The sequence below is a fragment of the Dermacentor silvarum genome, chromosome 9, assembly GCF_013339745.2.
Source record: "Dermacentor silvarum isolate Dsil-2018 chromosome 9, BIME_Dsil_1.4, whole genome shotgun sequence".
NCBI lineage: Eukaryota > Metazoa > Arthropoda > Arachnida > Ixodida > Ixodidae > Dermacentor > Dermacentor silvarum.
The window spans coordinates 39,647,343-39,664,740 of NC_051162.1; the positions used below are offsets into that span (position 1 = coordinate 39,647,343).

The 17,398-nt window shown below is 50.2% G+C and overlaps 1 protein-coding gene across 1 annotated transcript in view; it reads left to right on the forward strand.

The window, feature by feature from the left end:
• Nucleotides 1-14,818, forward strand: part of LOC119463541 (sodium-dependent nutrient amino acid transporter 1-like) — a 168,290-nt gene extending 153,472 nt beyond the window's left edge. The window contains exon 7 of the mRNA XM_049655208.1: nt 14,535-14,818. Coding sequence (XP_049511165.1) covers nt 14,535-14,807 — 273 coding nt within the window. The 3' untranslated portion in view covers nt 14,808-14,818. The remainder of the gene's footprint in view (nt 1-14,534) is intronic.
• Nucleotides 14,819-17,398: the final 2,580 nt, after the last annotated feature.

The window sequence follows — 17,398 nt, forward strand, 5'->3', positions numbered from 1 at the left end:
TACGTAAGTCGATAGAAGAGAAGAACTCCGCGCCTTGGAGACAGTCAAGGGCGTCGTCAATTCTCGGAAGAGGGTAAACATCTTTACGAGTTATTTTGTTAAGACGACGGTAATCGACACAGAATCGAATCGATCCGTCCTTAACAAGAACAACGGGACATGCCCAGGGGCTATCGAAAGGCTGAATGACGCCGCGCTTCAGCATGTCAGCTACTTGGTCATCGATGACACAGGCGCTCTGTCGCGGATACACGATAGGGTCTTTGTCGCAGTGGCGCACTAGTACCCGTGTCGATGCGATGACAAACAGTTGACGTGCGGCCCAAGGGAACAAGCTGGCAGTCGAAAGACGAACGGAACTTGTCGAGAAGGCGTAGAAGCTGGGCGCGTTGGGAAACAGTCAACGTGTCGGCGATGGAGCTATGGAGAACATCGGGCGAAGTCGGCTCCTGCGCGGGGTTACAGGTCATTCCGGCGACCTCATGAGTGGCGGATGGAACCAGTTGGCATGTCAATGATGGCAGCAGGGGTCGACACACTGGACGCGGCCAACGCATTCCCCACGAAGCAAAGTGAGAGGACAGGACAATTGGTTGGAGACGAGCAGTCTGCTGATGCCGGCATGAACGTCCAAAACAGCGAAAGGCAGCGGGGAACATTTGCGACGAGCGAAAATGACGGATGGCGTAAAAAGTGCGCTGGCATCAGCAACAAGGTTGCATGACACCTGTGGCTAGGGCAGAAGAGTGCGGTCGAACTGTAACGTCTTCGGCAACAAAAACTTTATCGTCAGGTTCACGAGCGTCAAGGAGCGGAGCGTCGCACAGCGTTTGAAATTCCACCTCAGCACGAGAACAGTCGATGACGGCCTTATTAGCGGAAAGGAAGTCCCAGCCCAACATAAGATCGTGGGAACAGGAACACAGCACCAAAAATTCGACGATGTAGAGGAGGCCGTTCATCACAACACGAGCAGTACACGCTAGCTGCAGGCGTGATGCGGTCTGCGCTGGCAGTACGAAGGGATACGTTTGACAGTGGCGTCGTAACTTTCCTGAGCGAACGCCAAAGTGTGGCACTAATAACCGAAACTGCGGCACCAGTGTCAACGAGGGCGAGTGCAGCGACGCCGTACACATATACACCGATAACATTAGTCGGAGAAGGGAGAGACCTTGGTCTGTTCGTGGGTGACGCAGTTCTCGCCTTTGGAACTGCGACGATTAGTTTTCCCGTTCCGGCGTAGAAGGACGACGACGCATCGGCAAAAGCGAGCGACGTCGGGGCGATGGTGAACGGCGGTCAACAAGAGGGCGGTGGACCGAGTAAGAAGACATCTGGCCAGGGTTCTGAGGCACGGAGGACGACGGGTATGGTGAACCGTATGGTTCGGTGTCGAAGCTACTGCGGTAGGATGTTGGGCGGCGACGGTAAAATCGTGCAATGTGGCTAGGGAGACCACATGCAAAACATATTGCTCAGTTGTCAGGAGTGCGCCATTGTCCACTGCTGTGTGGGTACCGCGGATGAACGAAGTGAGGGGCTGGACGCAGTGGCACGGCTGATGGGAATGACACAAAGGTCTGAGGTGGTGGCCGTGCGAGAGCCTCGGCATAGCTAAGAGGTGCAGTCACCTCGGGAAAAGCAACGGGAGTCGGCACCGGTGGAGTCTCGCGGGCACAAGCGAGAGCTTCGCAAACTTCCTCGTGAATGACCTGGCGAAGGTTGGCCGGCAAAGGCGAGGGTGGTGATGTGGCTGAGGACAGCAGCGAAAGCTGGCGAGCGACCTCAGCACGGACGAACTCTTTAATTTGGCAAAGCAAGGAGTCCATGTCAAGAGCCACGGCCACGCTCGCGAGGCTTTCATCGGACACAGGTGGGCGCCGTGTGAGAAGACGCTGCCTGCAAAGCTCATCGAAACTCTGGCAAAGCTCAATGACCTGAGAAAGTGTGTCAGGGCTTTTTGACAGCAGCATATGAAAGGCATCGTCGGAAATGCCCTTCATGATGTGACGTACCTTGTCCACCTCCTCCATCGTCGGGTTGACACGCCGGCAGAGGTCGACGATGTCCTCTATGTAGCTGGTGAACGTTTCACCAGTTTGCTGGGTCGGCTGCGCAGGCGCTGTTCAGCGCCAAGCTTGCGCACGCTAGGGTGGCCGAAAACGTCTGCGATGCTGGTTTTGAAGCGAGCCCACGTGCGGAGATCGGCTTCGTGGTTTCGAAACCACAGCTTGGCGACGCCCGATAGATAGAACATCGCGTTGTTGAGCTTGTGGGTGTCGTCCCATTTGTTAATGTTGCTGGCGCGTTCATACCGTTCCAGCCAATCTTCAACATCTTTCTCATCGGTGCCGCTGAAGATGTCAGGATCCCGCTGACGCTGGGCACCGGTACATACGATGGCTGGAGTAACCGATGGGGATGTCGGGCTGGCGTCGTCAGGCATGACGGACGGCAGAGTTCGGGTGCGTAATTCCAGCTTGGGGGAGACCGCAACACCTCCACCAGAATCTCACGCGAACACAGGACAAGAGGGCAGCGGGCAGCGTTCGCAGCGTGTCTCAACCAGAGCGGCTCAGGCAATCTGGAGCTCGCGCTTCCCGCATGACTGGCAATGTGGTTGCAGCGCCGGGCATTCGTCTTCACTACAATATATATATATATATATATATATTATATATATACGCAGAAATTTATCGGGTGAGGTAGCTAGGACAAACAGCATTTTACCGGGAAGACGAAAAGAGAATCTTGCTTTGAAAATGCTTAACCAGTCTAAACTGATGAAGTGTTTCTCTTTAGTGTCCCTTCAAATGAAAATATCAAGACGTGGGCTGTTTAGCTGGGCTCACACTGCTAGGACTGATGCCAAGAAGGCTAACACAGCTCGATCGTTCTGCGCACCCAGGTGGCCGGCGTGTGGACGCTGGTGACGTGCGTGACGGACGAGTTCCCGTCGCTGCGGCCACTCACGGGCTCCCTCATAGCGGCGGTCTGCATGGTGGGCTGCGTGGCGAGCCTGCCATACACCACGCCGTACGGATATCTGATCGCCCTGCTGGTCAACCGGTTCGCCGTGCAGGTGTGTGGACCTCCTTGATGATTCAGTTGATTTCATTGTTTATTGTTTAATAAAAGGCTCCTAACCACTCCGAGATCGAAGGTGAGCGAGCGGTTTCTCTCTAGCCTTCGCTACCCTCACTAAGGGCACCCTCTCCTCTCCCTGCGTGCTTCTCTAGAAGACGTAGGTGTTGCTTGGTCAGGACCAAACGTCACACGTGACGTTGGCGTTATGTTTGAGAGCGAAAGCTGTACTACGCCATGTATCGCAAGGTCAGTCATTGCGTCGCAATGACCTTGAGCCGCTGGAGCACGAGCCGCTGGAGCTCAAGTGTGGCAGATGTCACGCCACGACACGTGATCCGCTGGGGAGAGGCGTTGCAGTTGCGGTCTCTCGGAGCCTCGCCGCTGCGGATACCACGTGACTAGGAGAGGGTTTAATAGCTTCGCCGGCGCGTGGTCGCTCAGTCGCGCCATGCATGGCGCGCCGGCTGGGCCGCCTGTGCATGCCCTTCAGCGCAAGCGACCGGCAGGTGTGTGGACCTCCTTGATGATTCAGTTGATTTCATTGTTTATTGTTAAATAAAAGGCTGCTAACCACTCCGAGATCGAAGGTGAGCGAGTGGTTTCTCTCTAGCCTTCGCTACCCTCACTAAGGGCACCCTCTCCTCTCCCTGCGTGCTTCTCTAGAAGACGTAGCTGTTACTGGGTCAGGACCAAACGTCACACGTCACGTTGGCGTGTGACGCAATCATCCAGTAGATATAGCTAGAGGGCAGGCTGCGCAATCTCAAGCAAAGGCAAAGTTGGCTGCTGAAACCCCGTAGCAAAGAGAGGCCAGATACGCGCTCATCAGTAAAGCCTACAAAATTGCCTTGGGCCTGTTCCCCTCCACGTCCACAGCGCAACTACTCAAAATGGGAGTCCACAACATGTGGGAAGAGCTCGTCGATGCGCACAACGTCAACCAGCTGGAGAGACTAAAGCTGACAAAGACGGGAAGAGCCCTGCTCCAACGTCTGGGCTACCAAGTCGAGGATGTCTGAGAGACAACTGTTGAGGCATTAGATCTCTTCCTTATGTAAAGTAATCGAACGCCGACTCACGCACGCACTTCCACCATTATTGATGTGCCAAGCGTCGACCATTAGACGCGTATCTTCACTCCTATGCCTGTACAGTATGGCGCACCCATGGGCGTAGACTCTCACGTAGACCGGCACGTGTACCCGATTGACACGTGGTGCTACCATTCAGATGAGTTTTGTGTCTTGTTTCTCTTTTTCGCCTCAGTGTTTGCTTCAGTTGATAGTCGGTGTTTGTGTTGTCCTCTTGTGTCCGTGTTGCAGGCCTTACCTTTTTGCATTATGGAGCATGCCTTGCCCGTCGACTCTACCCTCCTCCCCATCCCCGACTATCCCGCTCCCAACAAATCCTCTGGAGGTGACTGGAGACCCGAACTCTTCCCACCCCTCAGCTCCTATCCCACTTCCGCCCCATTTCGCCAGAGTGCACTCTCTGTGGAGAGTCGCACGCCACCTTAGACCACATGCTCCTCGGCTACCCTGCCGATCCTCCCCCGCAGGGACAGCCCGCCATCGGAACATGGGAGGAATGGGAGGTCCTCCTTGCGTCCCAATACCCGGACACCCAACTTCGCTGCGCGAACAGGGTGCCAGTGCTGTGACCCAACGTGGCCTGGACACATGCGCGTAATGTGAGGGCTGTGCGGTGGCCCTGGGCCCTTGAAGGGTCCAAACTCACTCGCCTAATAAAGTTTTTCCATCCATCATCCATCGAAAACTTTGGTAGTAAGTTATACGCGGAAAACACCATGTGCAATTTTCATCCACCCTTCGTGATGCTCCATTGCCCAAGGCTGATGAAATTAAATATCTTGGCGTTTACTTCGACAAAACGCTATGCTTATCTTCGCAAGCTAAATATCCGAAACAACATGCCCTTCGCGCGCTTGGTATTGTTATTCCTATATCGCATTGCTTCGATTATACTGCTGCCTTCCTGAAATTTTATTCTACCGCGTGCCTTCCATTACTAAAGTATCAGTCAGTAGTTTAGGATACTACGAGCAGATCGAATTCTGACCTCATTGAGCGCAACCGTAATAAATTGATAAACATTTTCAAGTACTACGTCTACGTTCCAGCGACCATGTACAATTTTCCGTTCAGCAGAAGCATACCAAGAAGCATTCCGCACTATCTACGTGGTCTTGTTGCAGCATTAACTGTCGTATGGCTCATATCCAAAAAACATGCTATAAATATTCTGCGTATATTGACATATTTGAGAGTTCATACGTTTTGTGTATGTTAGATAATCAGTTGTACAGTTAACTGTACAACAGCTTGCTCGTTTTCTTTTTTTTTTACTTGTTTGTTTCCGTCATATTTTTTGCTGACCACATTGCTCTTCTCGTACATTCTGCCTAGCGTATGAATTTTTGGGTGCACCAGTGTGAAGGCTCCGTAGCTATTTCTGGGCACCGTAATAAATATTTGAATGATTGATTCATTGAGTGCTTGATTATATCTTTGAAAACGTGCTGTTTTCTATCTGCTCCGAGCTTCATGATTTCTCTTTTGCCAGTTTCCCAAATGCACTCCTCTCCTCTCTTTTCATTGTTTCCCTCTCCTTCCGTAAATTTAAGTTGTCTCGATTTTATGCTTACTGTTGTTGTTATGCATGTTGTTGGATCATTGCTCATTATGCACCTATTCATTCTGTCGTTTTCTTCATTCTATGTTTTGCATGCCATAACTTTTGGTCGTACTTGTTTTACCTTTTTTATTTTTCATTTGTCTGATGCGCCAGTATTTAGATGTCGATTTGTTCCTAGACAAAATAAAGATTGTTTAAATTTTTTCTACGGTAAACGCTCAGATTCCAGTACTGCTGGTGGCCTGCTTGGAGACGCTGTCGTTCGTCTGGGGCTACGGCGTCGACAGGCTGCTGTTCGATGTGAATTTCATGGAACAGGGCATGCTGGGCCGTTACTGGATCCGCTGCTGGAGCGTGTGGACGCCGTGCGCCCTACTCGGAGTCCTGGTGGCGACGTTCGTGACCCTCCAGGACTTCGTCCGAGACCTGGAGAGCCACTACGACGTGCAGGCGAAACTCGCGTGCCAGTTCCTGCTCGTGGGCTCGCTCGCCGGCATCCCGTTCCTACTCGTCACCTGGCTCATGGAGAACAACCTGGTAACCATGCCACACGCGCGCACTTGAATCTGTCTTGAATGTGAACTACGGTAATTATGTGCCTGGAAGACAATTAACCTCACCAATATGTTTTAATGCGTAGGCATTCTAGGGCTATTTCAGTGGTAAATCAGACCGTCTGTCAGTCTGTAACGTGTGCTACGATGCCCTCTATTCGCCCCGTGTTCTATGAGCGGCGCCCTCTCGCGTGTGACGTCAATGGGGGGACTCCGCTGCCACGCCGCACGCGCGCTCGCTATGTGAAGGCAGTTTGAAGCTGTCGACCGTCCTGCTCTGCTCGAATTTTTGAAAATCGAGTCTTCAGGGTTTTTGGCCAGTATGCATGGAATGTTCCAGGACACTATTCGCTGCCAAATCTAGCCCAGTAGTCGTCACTACGCGCAGTGTGGATTGCTCGTGGCGTCATCTGCTACTCATCAGTTTGTATACGTGCGTGTACGGCGTTGGCTTCTCGCCATTGCTGTTCCGTTTTCATGGCACACCCACAACGATTTGTCGGCCCTTTCTTGGCAATGAACTGCGGGATTTGGCGTTCAGCTACGGTGCCTGCGCTGTAATAGCGTGTTTGACTATGCAGCGCGTGCAGCGTGTTCGGTCGCGTACTCCCTTTGCCACATACATGACGATTTTGTTGCTGCCCAACGCGGTAAGCATATCATGAAAGTTTGATGCCACGCTCTAGAAACTAAGTGGTCCCTGCGGTACAATAATGCATGCACTGCTCTAGCGGCATTGCAGCAAAATGTGGTCGGGGACGTCTGATACAAGGGCGGATAAAATTATTGAGCAAAACAAAATCACGTAGTCTTGTGCTGCAGTATTGACCTTCTCATAATTTTTAATTCCGATGAATCACTTCCACCATGACACAGCTCGCCCCTGCATGCTAGTCGGCTCAGCGTAACCCTTTTTTTCTTGCTCCTACCTTGGGTAGCGTGCTCATTCCCCATGCTAGATTCGTCCAGCGATGATAATTAATGCTATCGCGTAACAAAGGCAACAACCCTTTCTTACATCACCATTCTCAATATATTTTGCTCGGTAAGCGCGTCATACCTATTCAAAACTAAAACAAGATATTGGATAACTTTAGGTTTGTTGGGAGCTACACAGATTAAGTCGCTGAAGCTCTAAACGTGCACACAAAGAAAGACGAAGGGGCGGGGGGGGGGGGAGGCAGACGCATAAAGGCGGAATGTTGACCAGTATTTCTGAATTTCCTGAAGACAATATTTTTATTATTACGCTAATAAATAATGTTTTCCGAGTGGCTTCCGGTACTCGAACAGTGCGTTGAACGACAATAGTATTATGCTAACCTAAACAAACATTTTTTTCGGGTTTAGAAAGTGGTAATGAGATTTATTTGCAAGAAAATAGTGCGAAGCATGGTTGAAAATTGGAAACGAAAGCGCGTGGTGCAACACTAATGTTTAAGGTAAACCGCTTCTCAGTAAAATAACAAGACTTTTCTTGTCAGAAAAAGTTTTACATTTGGAACCGAAAGTTACTGGAATTACAAGCGAAATGTGAAATTCGCATTCAGCTACAATGTCGCTTTGTCAACGCAAAATTTTGCGCATGAGCGCTGCAATCGCGCTTCATTTTCAAAGATGTGACAATTCTCATTTACTGGCTTGGCGCGATGTTTATGACTGAGTCACGAGATCGGGTCCCTGCCCGCGAGAGATGGGGTTATATGTAGTATAAAAATATATGTAAAAATAAATTCCGATATCTTACGCGACAAACCCACAACATGATTATCAGGCACGTAGTGTAGGACTTGGGACCACCTGGGGTTCTTTAGCGAGCACCTAAATATAAATGCAACAAGCGTGTCTGCAATTCGCTCCATTTAAGTACGGCCGCCACAGAAAAGGTGGAATCAGCGACTTCGAGCCAAGCAGCGCAACGCCAGAGCCACTGGGCGATCACATTGGGCGGTTATATGGAAGACGCATTTAATATAGCAGGTTTGTTGTCCTCATAAAGCCGACAATAATAAAACTAACACTAGGATGAAAATACAGATGGTAATTGGAGAGCGTCGGTGCTACGCGAGCACGCAGTTAGAGAGCGAGCAAACGCATAAAATGAAGCAATTGTAGGCCGGAGCGTAGCAGACGACAAAGGCGAGTCCCTCCTCTGACGTCACGGGAGCGCCGTTCGCAGCGCCGCTGTCGGTAGCGCACGAAGCCCATAGGTAGACATGGGGTCCATAGGGGTATATATACCCGAGAATGCCTTATGAGTTCGTATGACTACTGAGATTTAAATTAAATTATGGGGTTTTACGTGCCAAAACCACGATCTGCTTATGAGGCACGCCGTAGTGGGAGACTCAGGAAATTTGGACCACCTGGCATTCCTTAACGTGCACCTAAATCTAAGTACACGAGTGTTTTCGCATTTCACCCCAATCGAAATGCGGCCGCCATGGCCGGGATCGATCCCGCGACCTCGTGCGCAGCAGCCTACTGAGATTTATGAGTATGACTATATATATATTGTAATAGAAGCAGAGGGCGCCCCGTGGGTATGTGGCCGACTGAAGGAGGAAGACGAAGGACCCCTGGCCGTGAATCGCGAGAGAACCGCGTGCTACAACAGCCACTTGCAGGGCCTACCTGTTACCTAGCGTTCTTAACACGTTATCGACGACAATAAACCCTCGTCGTGGTTGAAGAACCACGTTTGGCTACGTCGGCGAGGGTAGAAGGACACATAGGACAGCTTAGCATGGTCCGTTCCCATTTTTTATGGGCACTTAGTACACGTTCGTACGATGAGAGGCCCCTGGCTTGCCACGTCGGTTCGGCGGGTCCCACTGAGTAATGGGTGGATCGCGATGAAGAGGGACGGCCCGGCGCAGACGATATATATTGTAATCAATACCAGAACAACTAGTAGAAGCAGAGTGCGCTGCTCAAGCAGTAAGAAGACGTTTCAGAAGGCTTGCGGTGATTTCTGCCATTATCGGTTCGCGTGCTATGAATATGTCTGCTTTAGAGCGCAGCTGCCCGTTCTGGCGGCGATCATCGGCGTCCTCCCGCGTAACCGAGTGTAGTGGCGCAAGAAAGAAAGAGGGGAGGAGGAAAACGGAGGAGGGTATGGCGAAAGCGTGAGAAGTGTAGTGCGGCGACGATGGCGACGAGATGGCACCAGAGTATATAGCGCACGTTGTCGGGGAGGTCTGTCGGCAGCGGCTGCTGTGAATCGCGCCCACGCGTCACCGACGCGCTGGATCTCGCGATCCGCGGATTTGCGAGGCCGTCCCGCAACTCTTCGCCCCGTTTGCGAAGTGTCGCACGAGACCGATTGTCGGCACCAGCTACTATATCACGAAATGAAAACACGTATAGAGCTGCGCTCAAATTTTGCATTAGGAAGTATAGTAATCGCCAGTGAAATTTTTTTATATAAAGAGTGCTTATCAGAAACGTCCCATTATATTTGTTGGAGGTTGCTAGTTGTCTACAACCCTGGAACTCCGCAGCCGTACCTTGCCTCCAATTTCTATCGTGGCCGCGGACGAAGAGCAGCAGGTTGCTTCCTAGCCTCCGACTATTGTCTGTTCCGGTCCGGTTCGGCAACGTGACCTTGCTTTCTTCAGTGGAACCGACGACCAGGGCGTAGGAGGATTGGCTTGAATGACACGACCAGATAAGCAAGCACAACAAATAGCACTACGGCCATTGTCATCCTGTCATCACTAATGTACTCTAATGTCATCTTGCACTTCACTGACGTCGCCAATCAGTGTTTGCGCAATCACGAGACTGACGTTAGCACCTGGGCGGCCTTCAGAACGAAATTCGCCAAGCTATTCGGTCGTACAGCCGTTCGCAAGTTGGATGCCGAACAGAGCTTGCGAGGACGAGCTCAGCAACGTGGTGAGAACTACACTAGCTACATTGAAGATGTGGTCGATCTTTGCAAGAGTGTCAATGCAAGCATGCCACTGCAAGCGTGTCGTTCCAAGTGTGTCAACAGAGGCCGACAAGATCATACACATCTTGAAAATGTGTCAATGACGATGCATTTCAGATGCTTGTCGCCACGAATCCGTAAACGATACCGACGGTATTAAATTTTGTCAAAGCTATGACGAGCTACGGTTGCAACGAGACTCTATTTGCAATGCCTCCTGGCACCAACAAACGATTTCGGCCTTAACAACTGCTTATCTTGCATTGGACCACTCTTTCTTACTTAACGAGATAAAGAACTTTGTACGCGAGGAGATGGCGCGCCAGCTGTCCCTCGTGCCTTGTACTCTTGATGCTGTCCCTTCACACTGCCGCCCTCGATACAACGAGTCATTTAAGAAAAGCTTCCGAGGTGCCAACCGGAGCCTCTCTCATACTGGTGACTGCTACGCTCGATCTACGCCGGATCCCTGGTCACGCCTAGGCATCCAATCACCTACGTCGAAGCCGTGGTGACACCGTCGGCCTCTACCCATTGCGAACTCCTATGTGTCCACACGCGCCTTTCTTACGTCGCGTGAACCTGTTCACCAGGCTGGCCTTCCATTTTCGCGACTGGCACCATGTTTAAAAACCCGTGGCGCGCTCCTCACAACCACCCCAACCGCCTCGTCGGTATCCCAGACCATATAGCTTGGTTAGGCCGCCGGCATGAGTTTCTCTCTCGTGAGGACGTACGCAGAAATAGCTATAGTTTTGCACCGACACCGTAGAATGCTTGGTCTGGTCCATCTACTAACTCCGTCTTTTGGACTTGCCAAAACTTCAACGCACGCCGGTTGACTTCACCACGTCGCCGTCCCCTTTCACCAATGCTGCGATGCCCTCACACTGTCCTTGAGGAAACCTAGAAGCCGCAGTTCCAGAGGGCAAGAACTGCGCAACTTTCAAACTTTTCCTAGACCTCATTTGTACCCATTTTATGTTGCCATCTGCGTTGAAAGTGTGCCCATTCTAGCCCTTTTTGACACTGGAGCAGCCGTGTCTGTAATTAATGCTACGCTTTTCCGTGAATTGCGGAAAGTAACGATGCCCCTTTCTGAGTTTATATCCAGCACGAATCCGACCTTTCGCGGCGTTATTCAAGATGTTTTGTACACCATCGAGTATATTTTGCTTCTGAAATGCTGCAACGATATTATTGGCATTATACTTTGCTGGGACCACCATTGCGCTCACCACGCCATCATCCACTCTGCTCGTGCCGAAGTCCAGTTTTCGGCGTTGTGTGAGTTCACTTTCGTCGACTCGCCGCTTCTGCCTGCAAAATATTGCCACCGACACGGCGATACCGCCTTTCTCATCCTGTCTAGTTCCTCTTTCTTGTGACGTCCCTACTGGCTGAACCGTTAATTTTACTCCTTCTGGAACCACTGTCCGTCGCAAGTGCTTTCTGATTCCTTTCGCTGTACTGACAATTCATGATACTTCCACTGCCATCTGTGTTTCCAGTCCCTTTCCCTGTCCATCGAGTGTACTGCGGGGCGAGTGGCTGCCAGTGTTGAAGAACTTGAACCCGTCTCTACTTAACCACAGTCCTGACCACCCGACTTCTCTACAAATGAACGCCATTGAAGCTTCCGCTCTACCTTCTCGACTTTCCTTTACCGAGGCCTTTTCCCCCAGCGTCGACGCTAACCTTAAGCTGAGAAACGCGCCCAGATCATCTCTTTCCTTGAACGCTTGCGCACGAGCCTCGATCACCTCCAACCTTCTTTGAGTCATAATTCAACCGTCGCTCACCATATCGACAGTGGTGTCGATGCTCATTTGCGTCAGCGCCCATATGGTGTGTCAGCCACTGAGCACTGCATCATCACAGAACAAGTTGACGACATGCTTCAACGCGACATCGTACAGCCCTCGAACAACCCACGGACGTCACCGGTTGTTCTCGTAAATAAAATTCAGTGCCATTCCACTCTGTGAAGGTGGATGACCAGCGAAGCTGTGTATGTGGTGATTGACCGTTGCTCCGGTGAAACGTTCCAAGTATGCGAGATCGGGGCCACATGGGCGGTTCGCATACACGTGGCCACCAGGGCAAGCTACGTCACGTCATGAAGAAGAAAACATAAGTTTGTGTGAAGAGCCCGGTGTGGTCCACACGTTTTTTACGATCCAGAAGTTTAAAAACGCCGCCATCCCGAGGTTTTCATACGACGCCACGAGGAGGCGCGACGCGTCCGAAATTGTTTTACAATCCCGAAGTTTTAAAACGCTGCCATTCCGACGTTTTCATACGATGCCACAAAGTGGCGCGACGCGTCTGAAATTGTTTTACGATTCCGAAGTTTAAAAACGCCGACATCCGGGAGTTTTCATAGGACGGCGCAATGTGGCGCCACATGTCTGAAGTTGTTTTACGATCCCGAAGTTTTAAAAAGCCGCCATTCCGACGCGTCTCAAATTGTTCATCTATCCAGTTTCGGTTGCCGGACGCGATCGCCTGGAACCTAGCCTATAACAGCTTCGCTGCGAAAATGATTCAGCACATTTAGCCTTAGGTGAAATATTTTGGCCACTACGAAGATCACGCATCATACTTGTGTCTTACAGACATAGTAAAGCACAGGAAGTACGGGACTACACGGTGCGTCGCGGGTAACAAAAGTCGGCGCTCTTCCACGCGGCCTTCCTCCTTCGTGCGCGCGAGATTGAGCCGCGATCGTCGGCTAACCATTGCAAGCTTTCCCTCACACATACAGCATACGGCTCACGGTGACGATGTTATCGTGCTTGGACTTTATACGGAACATCACGGCGATGGCAACGAGGATGGTAGAAATGCGCCTGAGTGTCCATAGAATTACTATCGCAATATATAATGTTAGGTTTAATTTAGTAGACAGAAAAAGAGTGGTCTGGATCAGAGAGGTAATTCTAGCTGACGTTAGGATAAAATAATGCATCTTGGAAGTACATCGAATACATAGGGTAGATAACCGGTGTACCTTTAGAGAATGGATTCCAAGGGAAGCGCAGTCGAGGATGCTATAAATTTAGGTGGGCTGATGAAATAAGGAAATTTGCAGGCGCAAGTGGCAATCAACATTCGAAAGACAGGGTTAATTGGAGATAGCAAAGGGAGGATTTCATCCTGCAGTGAACACAAAAGTTCGCCGACGATTACGGTACTCCCTAATGTGAAATTTCAGAGTAGCTGTATACGTGTTTTTATTTCGCGATATATTGGGTGCCGCCAACAGACTATCTCAATCCACACCTTGCAAATAGTAAGAGAAGTGCGGGGCGACTGCCTCGCTTATCTGGAGATCGCGAGAGGCCGCGCCGGCGTGACACGTGGGCGCGATTCACAGCAGTCGCCACAGACAGATCTCCGCTCCTGCAACGCTTTTTCTCCTCTATGGAATCGGTGGACGCGCTCGCCGCATGCCATCGGTAAACAGACAACGGCGCGCTACTCTGGCGCCATCTTGTGGCGGTCGTCGCCGCAGAGCGCAGTCTCGCAGAGTACTACGCTTTTCTTCTCACGCTCAAGCAAGGCCCTTCTCCTCCGCTTTCCGCTTGATGTTACCGCTGCACCATCCTCCTCCACTTTCGCCCTCGCGTTCTCTTCGCTATCGCCGTCTTTCATCACCCGCCGCCCTCCGCGTTCGCTCTTTCATCCTTCGCTGTGCCCGTTCACTCGGTTACCCCGATGGACCGGGGTGAATGCAGGAACGGGCGCTTCAGAACTGGGCTATAAAGGCTGCCGGCAAGCGTATGCCATGGCAAACAAGACGGAGCGCTCACCCAAGTCCGTATGCCGACGGGTTCGGGCCAGAAGGCGCCACTGCCTACACAGATAGCATCTGCGTGGAGACGGCCACCATATGACACACGGGACGATATTACGCTGTCAACAGGATTGGCACGGTCTCCAGGATCTGGCAGCTTACTCGATGAGAAAGTGGGCAAGCATACGCGACATAACTCGGGGGAAAGGCATAGAAAGATTTGCTCATTAAGGGAATTATGCTCTGGAAGTCGTATATTTTGTCACATGATATTTCGATAGCGTTCGTTTTTTCACTGCGCTATCACGTAGCAAACAGAGGAGGTCACAGGCGCACATCTGTAGCACTAGTGCAGACTACTCATATCTTCACTACTTATGTAAGCGGATTCATTATACGAGTGCTGTACAGGGCGTGAGATACTCGTTAAGACATGGCGGCCACAGACAGCAATGTGCGGGCGGATCCGCAAATCAAGCTTCGCTTTTCAATTCCGCAGGACGTGAACCTGTCTCTGCTTCCGTGCGCGCACTGGGGTCCCCGGGAGGCGCTCTACTTCCGCGCCTACCACGAGGCCATTAAGCACTCCGACTTGCCCGCGCAGAAGAAAGTGCACAAGACGGACAGAAAGGAAACGGTGGCCGAGCGGTTCACGCTCTACCTGGTGCGCCACAGCCCCAAGTACATGGGACGCTTCATCAAGGGCGCCACCACCGCGCCTGCCCGAATACTGTTCACGCGCCGAGTCAGGGACCCCTTCCCCTGCGAGTAGCCGCCATTCCAGCTGGGGAGGCCGAAAAGCGCCTCAGCACTTTTGTTTCATTTTTCAATAAATATCGATGTATTTCGCACGTTGGTCAGTGTGCTAACCTCAGGGCTCCAGGACGTCATCTGAATGAGTAGTCGCCTTATCCTTACATATCCCTGTCAAGAATGAAGGGCCGTAACCACTAACAATTCCATAAACATTTGTCTCTCAGAATAACTTTCAACACGCCATGGGATATCACAACATGTGTATCCATTGCCATTCTCTTCGGGACGTGTTCATAATTACTGCAAATGAGAGCACATGCATTCCCTTCATGCTTTGAACGCTCCAGGGTAGGTATTACTGCACTGGAACGTGGAATGTGTGGCCATTGCTGAGGAATGCTTTCAGAAGATGGAGCAGATCTATACATTGGCAAGGCTGAGCGGGGGAATATGTTACCAATGTGAAATATCTATACTCGCGTACACCTTTCTGTGGCAATAAAGGGACAGCAACGAAGGCAAAGCGCCCACAAGTGAGAATGCTTCTGAAAAGAGTCCCATGTTTTAATACACGTTATATCTTAGGCTGGGGAAGAGAAAACAAACAGCTTATTAGCACTGCGGCAGTTAGATAAGACAGAACACACCACTGAGTGTAAACAGGCATACTTATTTTGCGGCTTTTACCTTCCGCGTCTGGGAAAATGCGAAACTGTCACACATGGAAGCTGCGTCGATTCAGCGTCTGTTCCAAGCAACAAAAAGCAATGTCAAACGCTGCCGGACTACTTGGCGCGGTAACACATGGGAAGCATCCAGGCACCCGTAGCTTTCCCTTCGTTGCCACAGAAAGTTGTCCGCGAATCGTGAAGTTACGGAACAGTCACCTATCACTTGTATGCGCAAAACTACGTAAAACCCCATGTCCTTTTGTCATTGCTTAAAACATTCTGCCCTGTCCGAGTTTTCTAGCAGATTATTTTTGCTCCAGCGTGCGGTGTATTGTGATAAGATAATGTTTTAGAACTGGGGCCCCAGTCCCCTTGGGGCCACAAGAAGATAGCGGGCCACAACTGAGCACGACAGCCTTGGGTCATTTCAATTGGTATACAATCTTCATTCAGGATGTTTGCCGATGATTGTGTTGTTTACAGAGTCGTAGATTCCATTTCCGATTCACAAATCCTACAAGTTGACTTAAATACTATAGCAGACTGGTGTGTGCGTTGGGATATGTCATTAAATATAAATAAGACTGTTCACGTCACCTTTACAAGAAAACGAGCTAATCATCCGTATAGGTATACAATTAATGATTTACTCCAAACATAAGCAAGGAATTTAAATATCTAGGCGTCTTTTTTTACTTCTGAGTTACGATGGAACAAGCATGTCAACTATATTGTAAATAAGGCAGCATCAGTTTTGGGATTCTTGCGGCGAAATTTTAGTCATTTACCGAGTAACTTAAAAACGCAGCTGTATTTCAGTCATGTACGTTCAATACTTGAATATGAATGTGTTTGTTGGGACCCACACACATCTGAGCTTATAAATAAATTAGAAAAAATCCAGAATAGGGCAGTTAGATTTGTTCTTGGTAACTATAGTCGGCAGCTTAGCATGACAGAAAGCAAACATACACTTAAATGGCAAGAGCTGAAGGATCGTAGAAGGCATATCAGATTAAAATTTTCCACGATATTTATTATTCTAAAACAGGCATAAACCGCCAACAATATATCCTGGCACCACACTACATATCTAAGCGACTGGACCACTGTTTGAAGGTCAGGGAATTTTCTTGTAGGGGTGACGTTTTTCGTTATTCTTTTTTTGTTAGAACTGTTCGAGATTGGAACAGTTTGCCATCGCGCATTGTATACATCACAGAAAATGATGCTTTCTTCTAGGCATTGTAATTATTTGTTCATGTATTTAGTTAAGTCTGTAACCTCCCTGCTGTAATGCCCTACGGGGCGATGCAGGTAACTAATAAATAATAAATTGCGATTGCGATTGCGTCGCCCAAAGACCACGAACTCGAGAAATAGCATGGGTTCCCACGCTCCCTTGGGTTGGCGACGAGTGGTCGTGTGATAGCCAAGACAGACATACGAGCCGCAGCCATCCAAAGCTCGTATCGCTCGGTCAAGTTGGTCGCAAGGCAAACTTACTGTGTTCCGGGTGATTTTCGGCATTTTCAGAGGTAATAGACTGAGGGCAACGCAAGAACAAGCTAGCTGCGCTGGGGTCAGCGTCCTTTGACACCCCCCCCCCCCTCCACTTGGCTTAAACATGGCAGAAACAAGTCTTACAAAGAATAACATAGTCATTATTTTTAATACAAATATTTTCCCGCCTTTTCAATTGAAATGCTTTTCTTTAGGTTTAACTTGTAAAAATACTCTTGTTGTTACGCTTTCAAGCACCTTCTATTTTCGCCACTGCGGCGTCTCGAGTGCGCAAGCCACGCGGCTCTTGCCCCAATTCTGAAACTCTGATGCTCCTTCGAACCCACGAGCAACCAACGCAACGCGGCTTGGGGCCCCAAGGTGTTGCGTCCCAAGCATGAATATTAAGGAAGATGCTAATGTGATGTACACA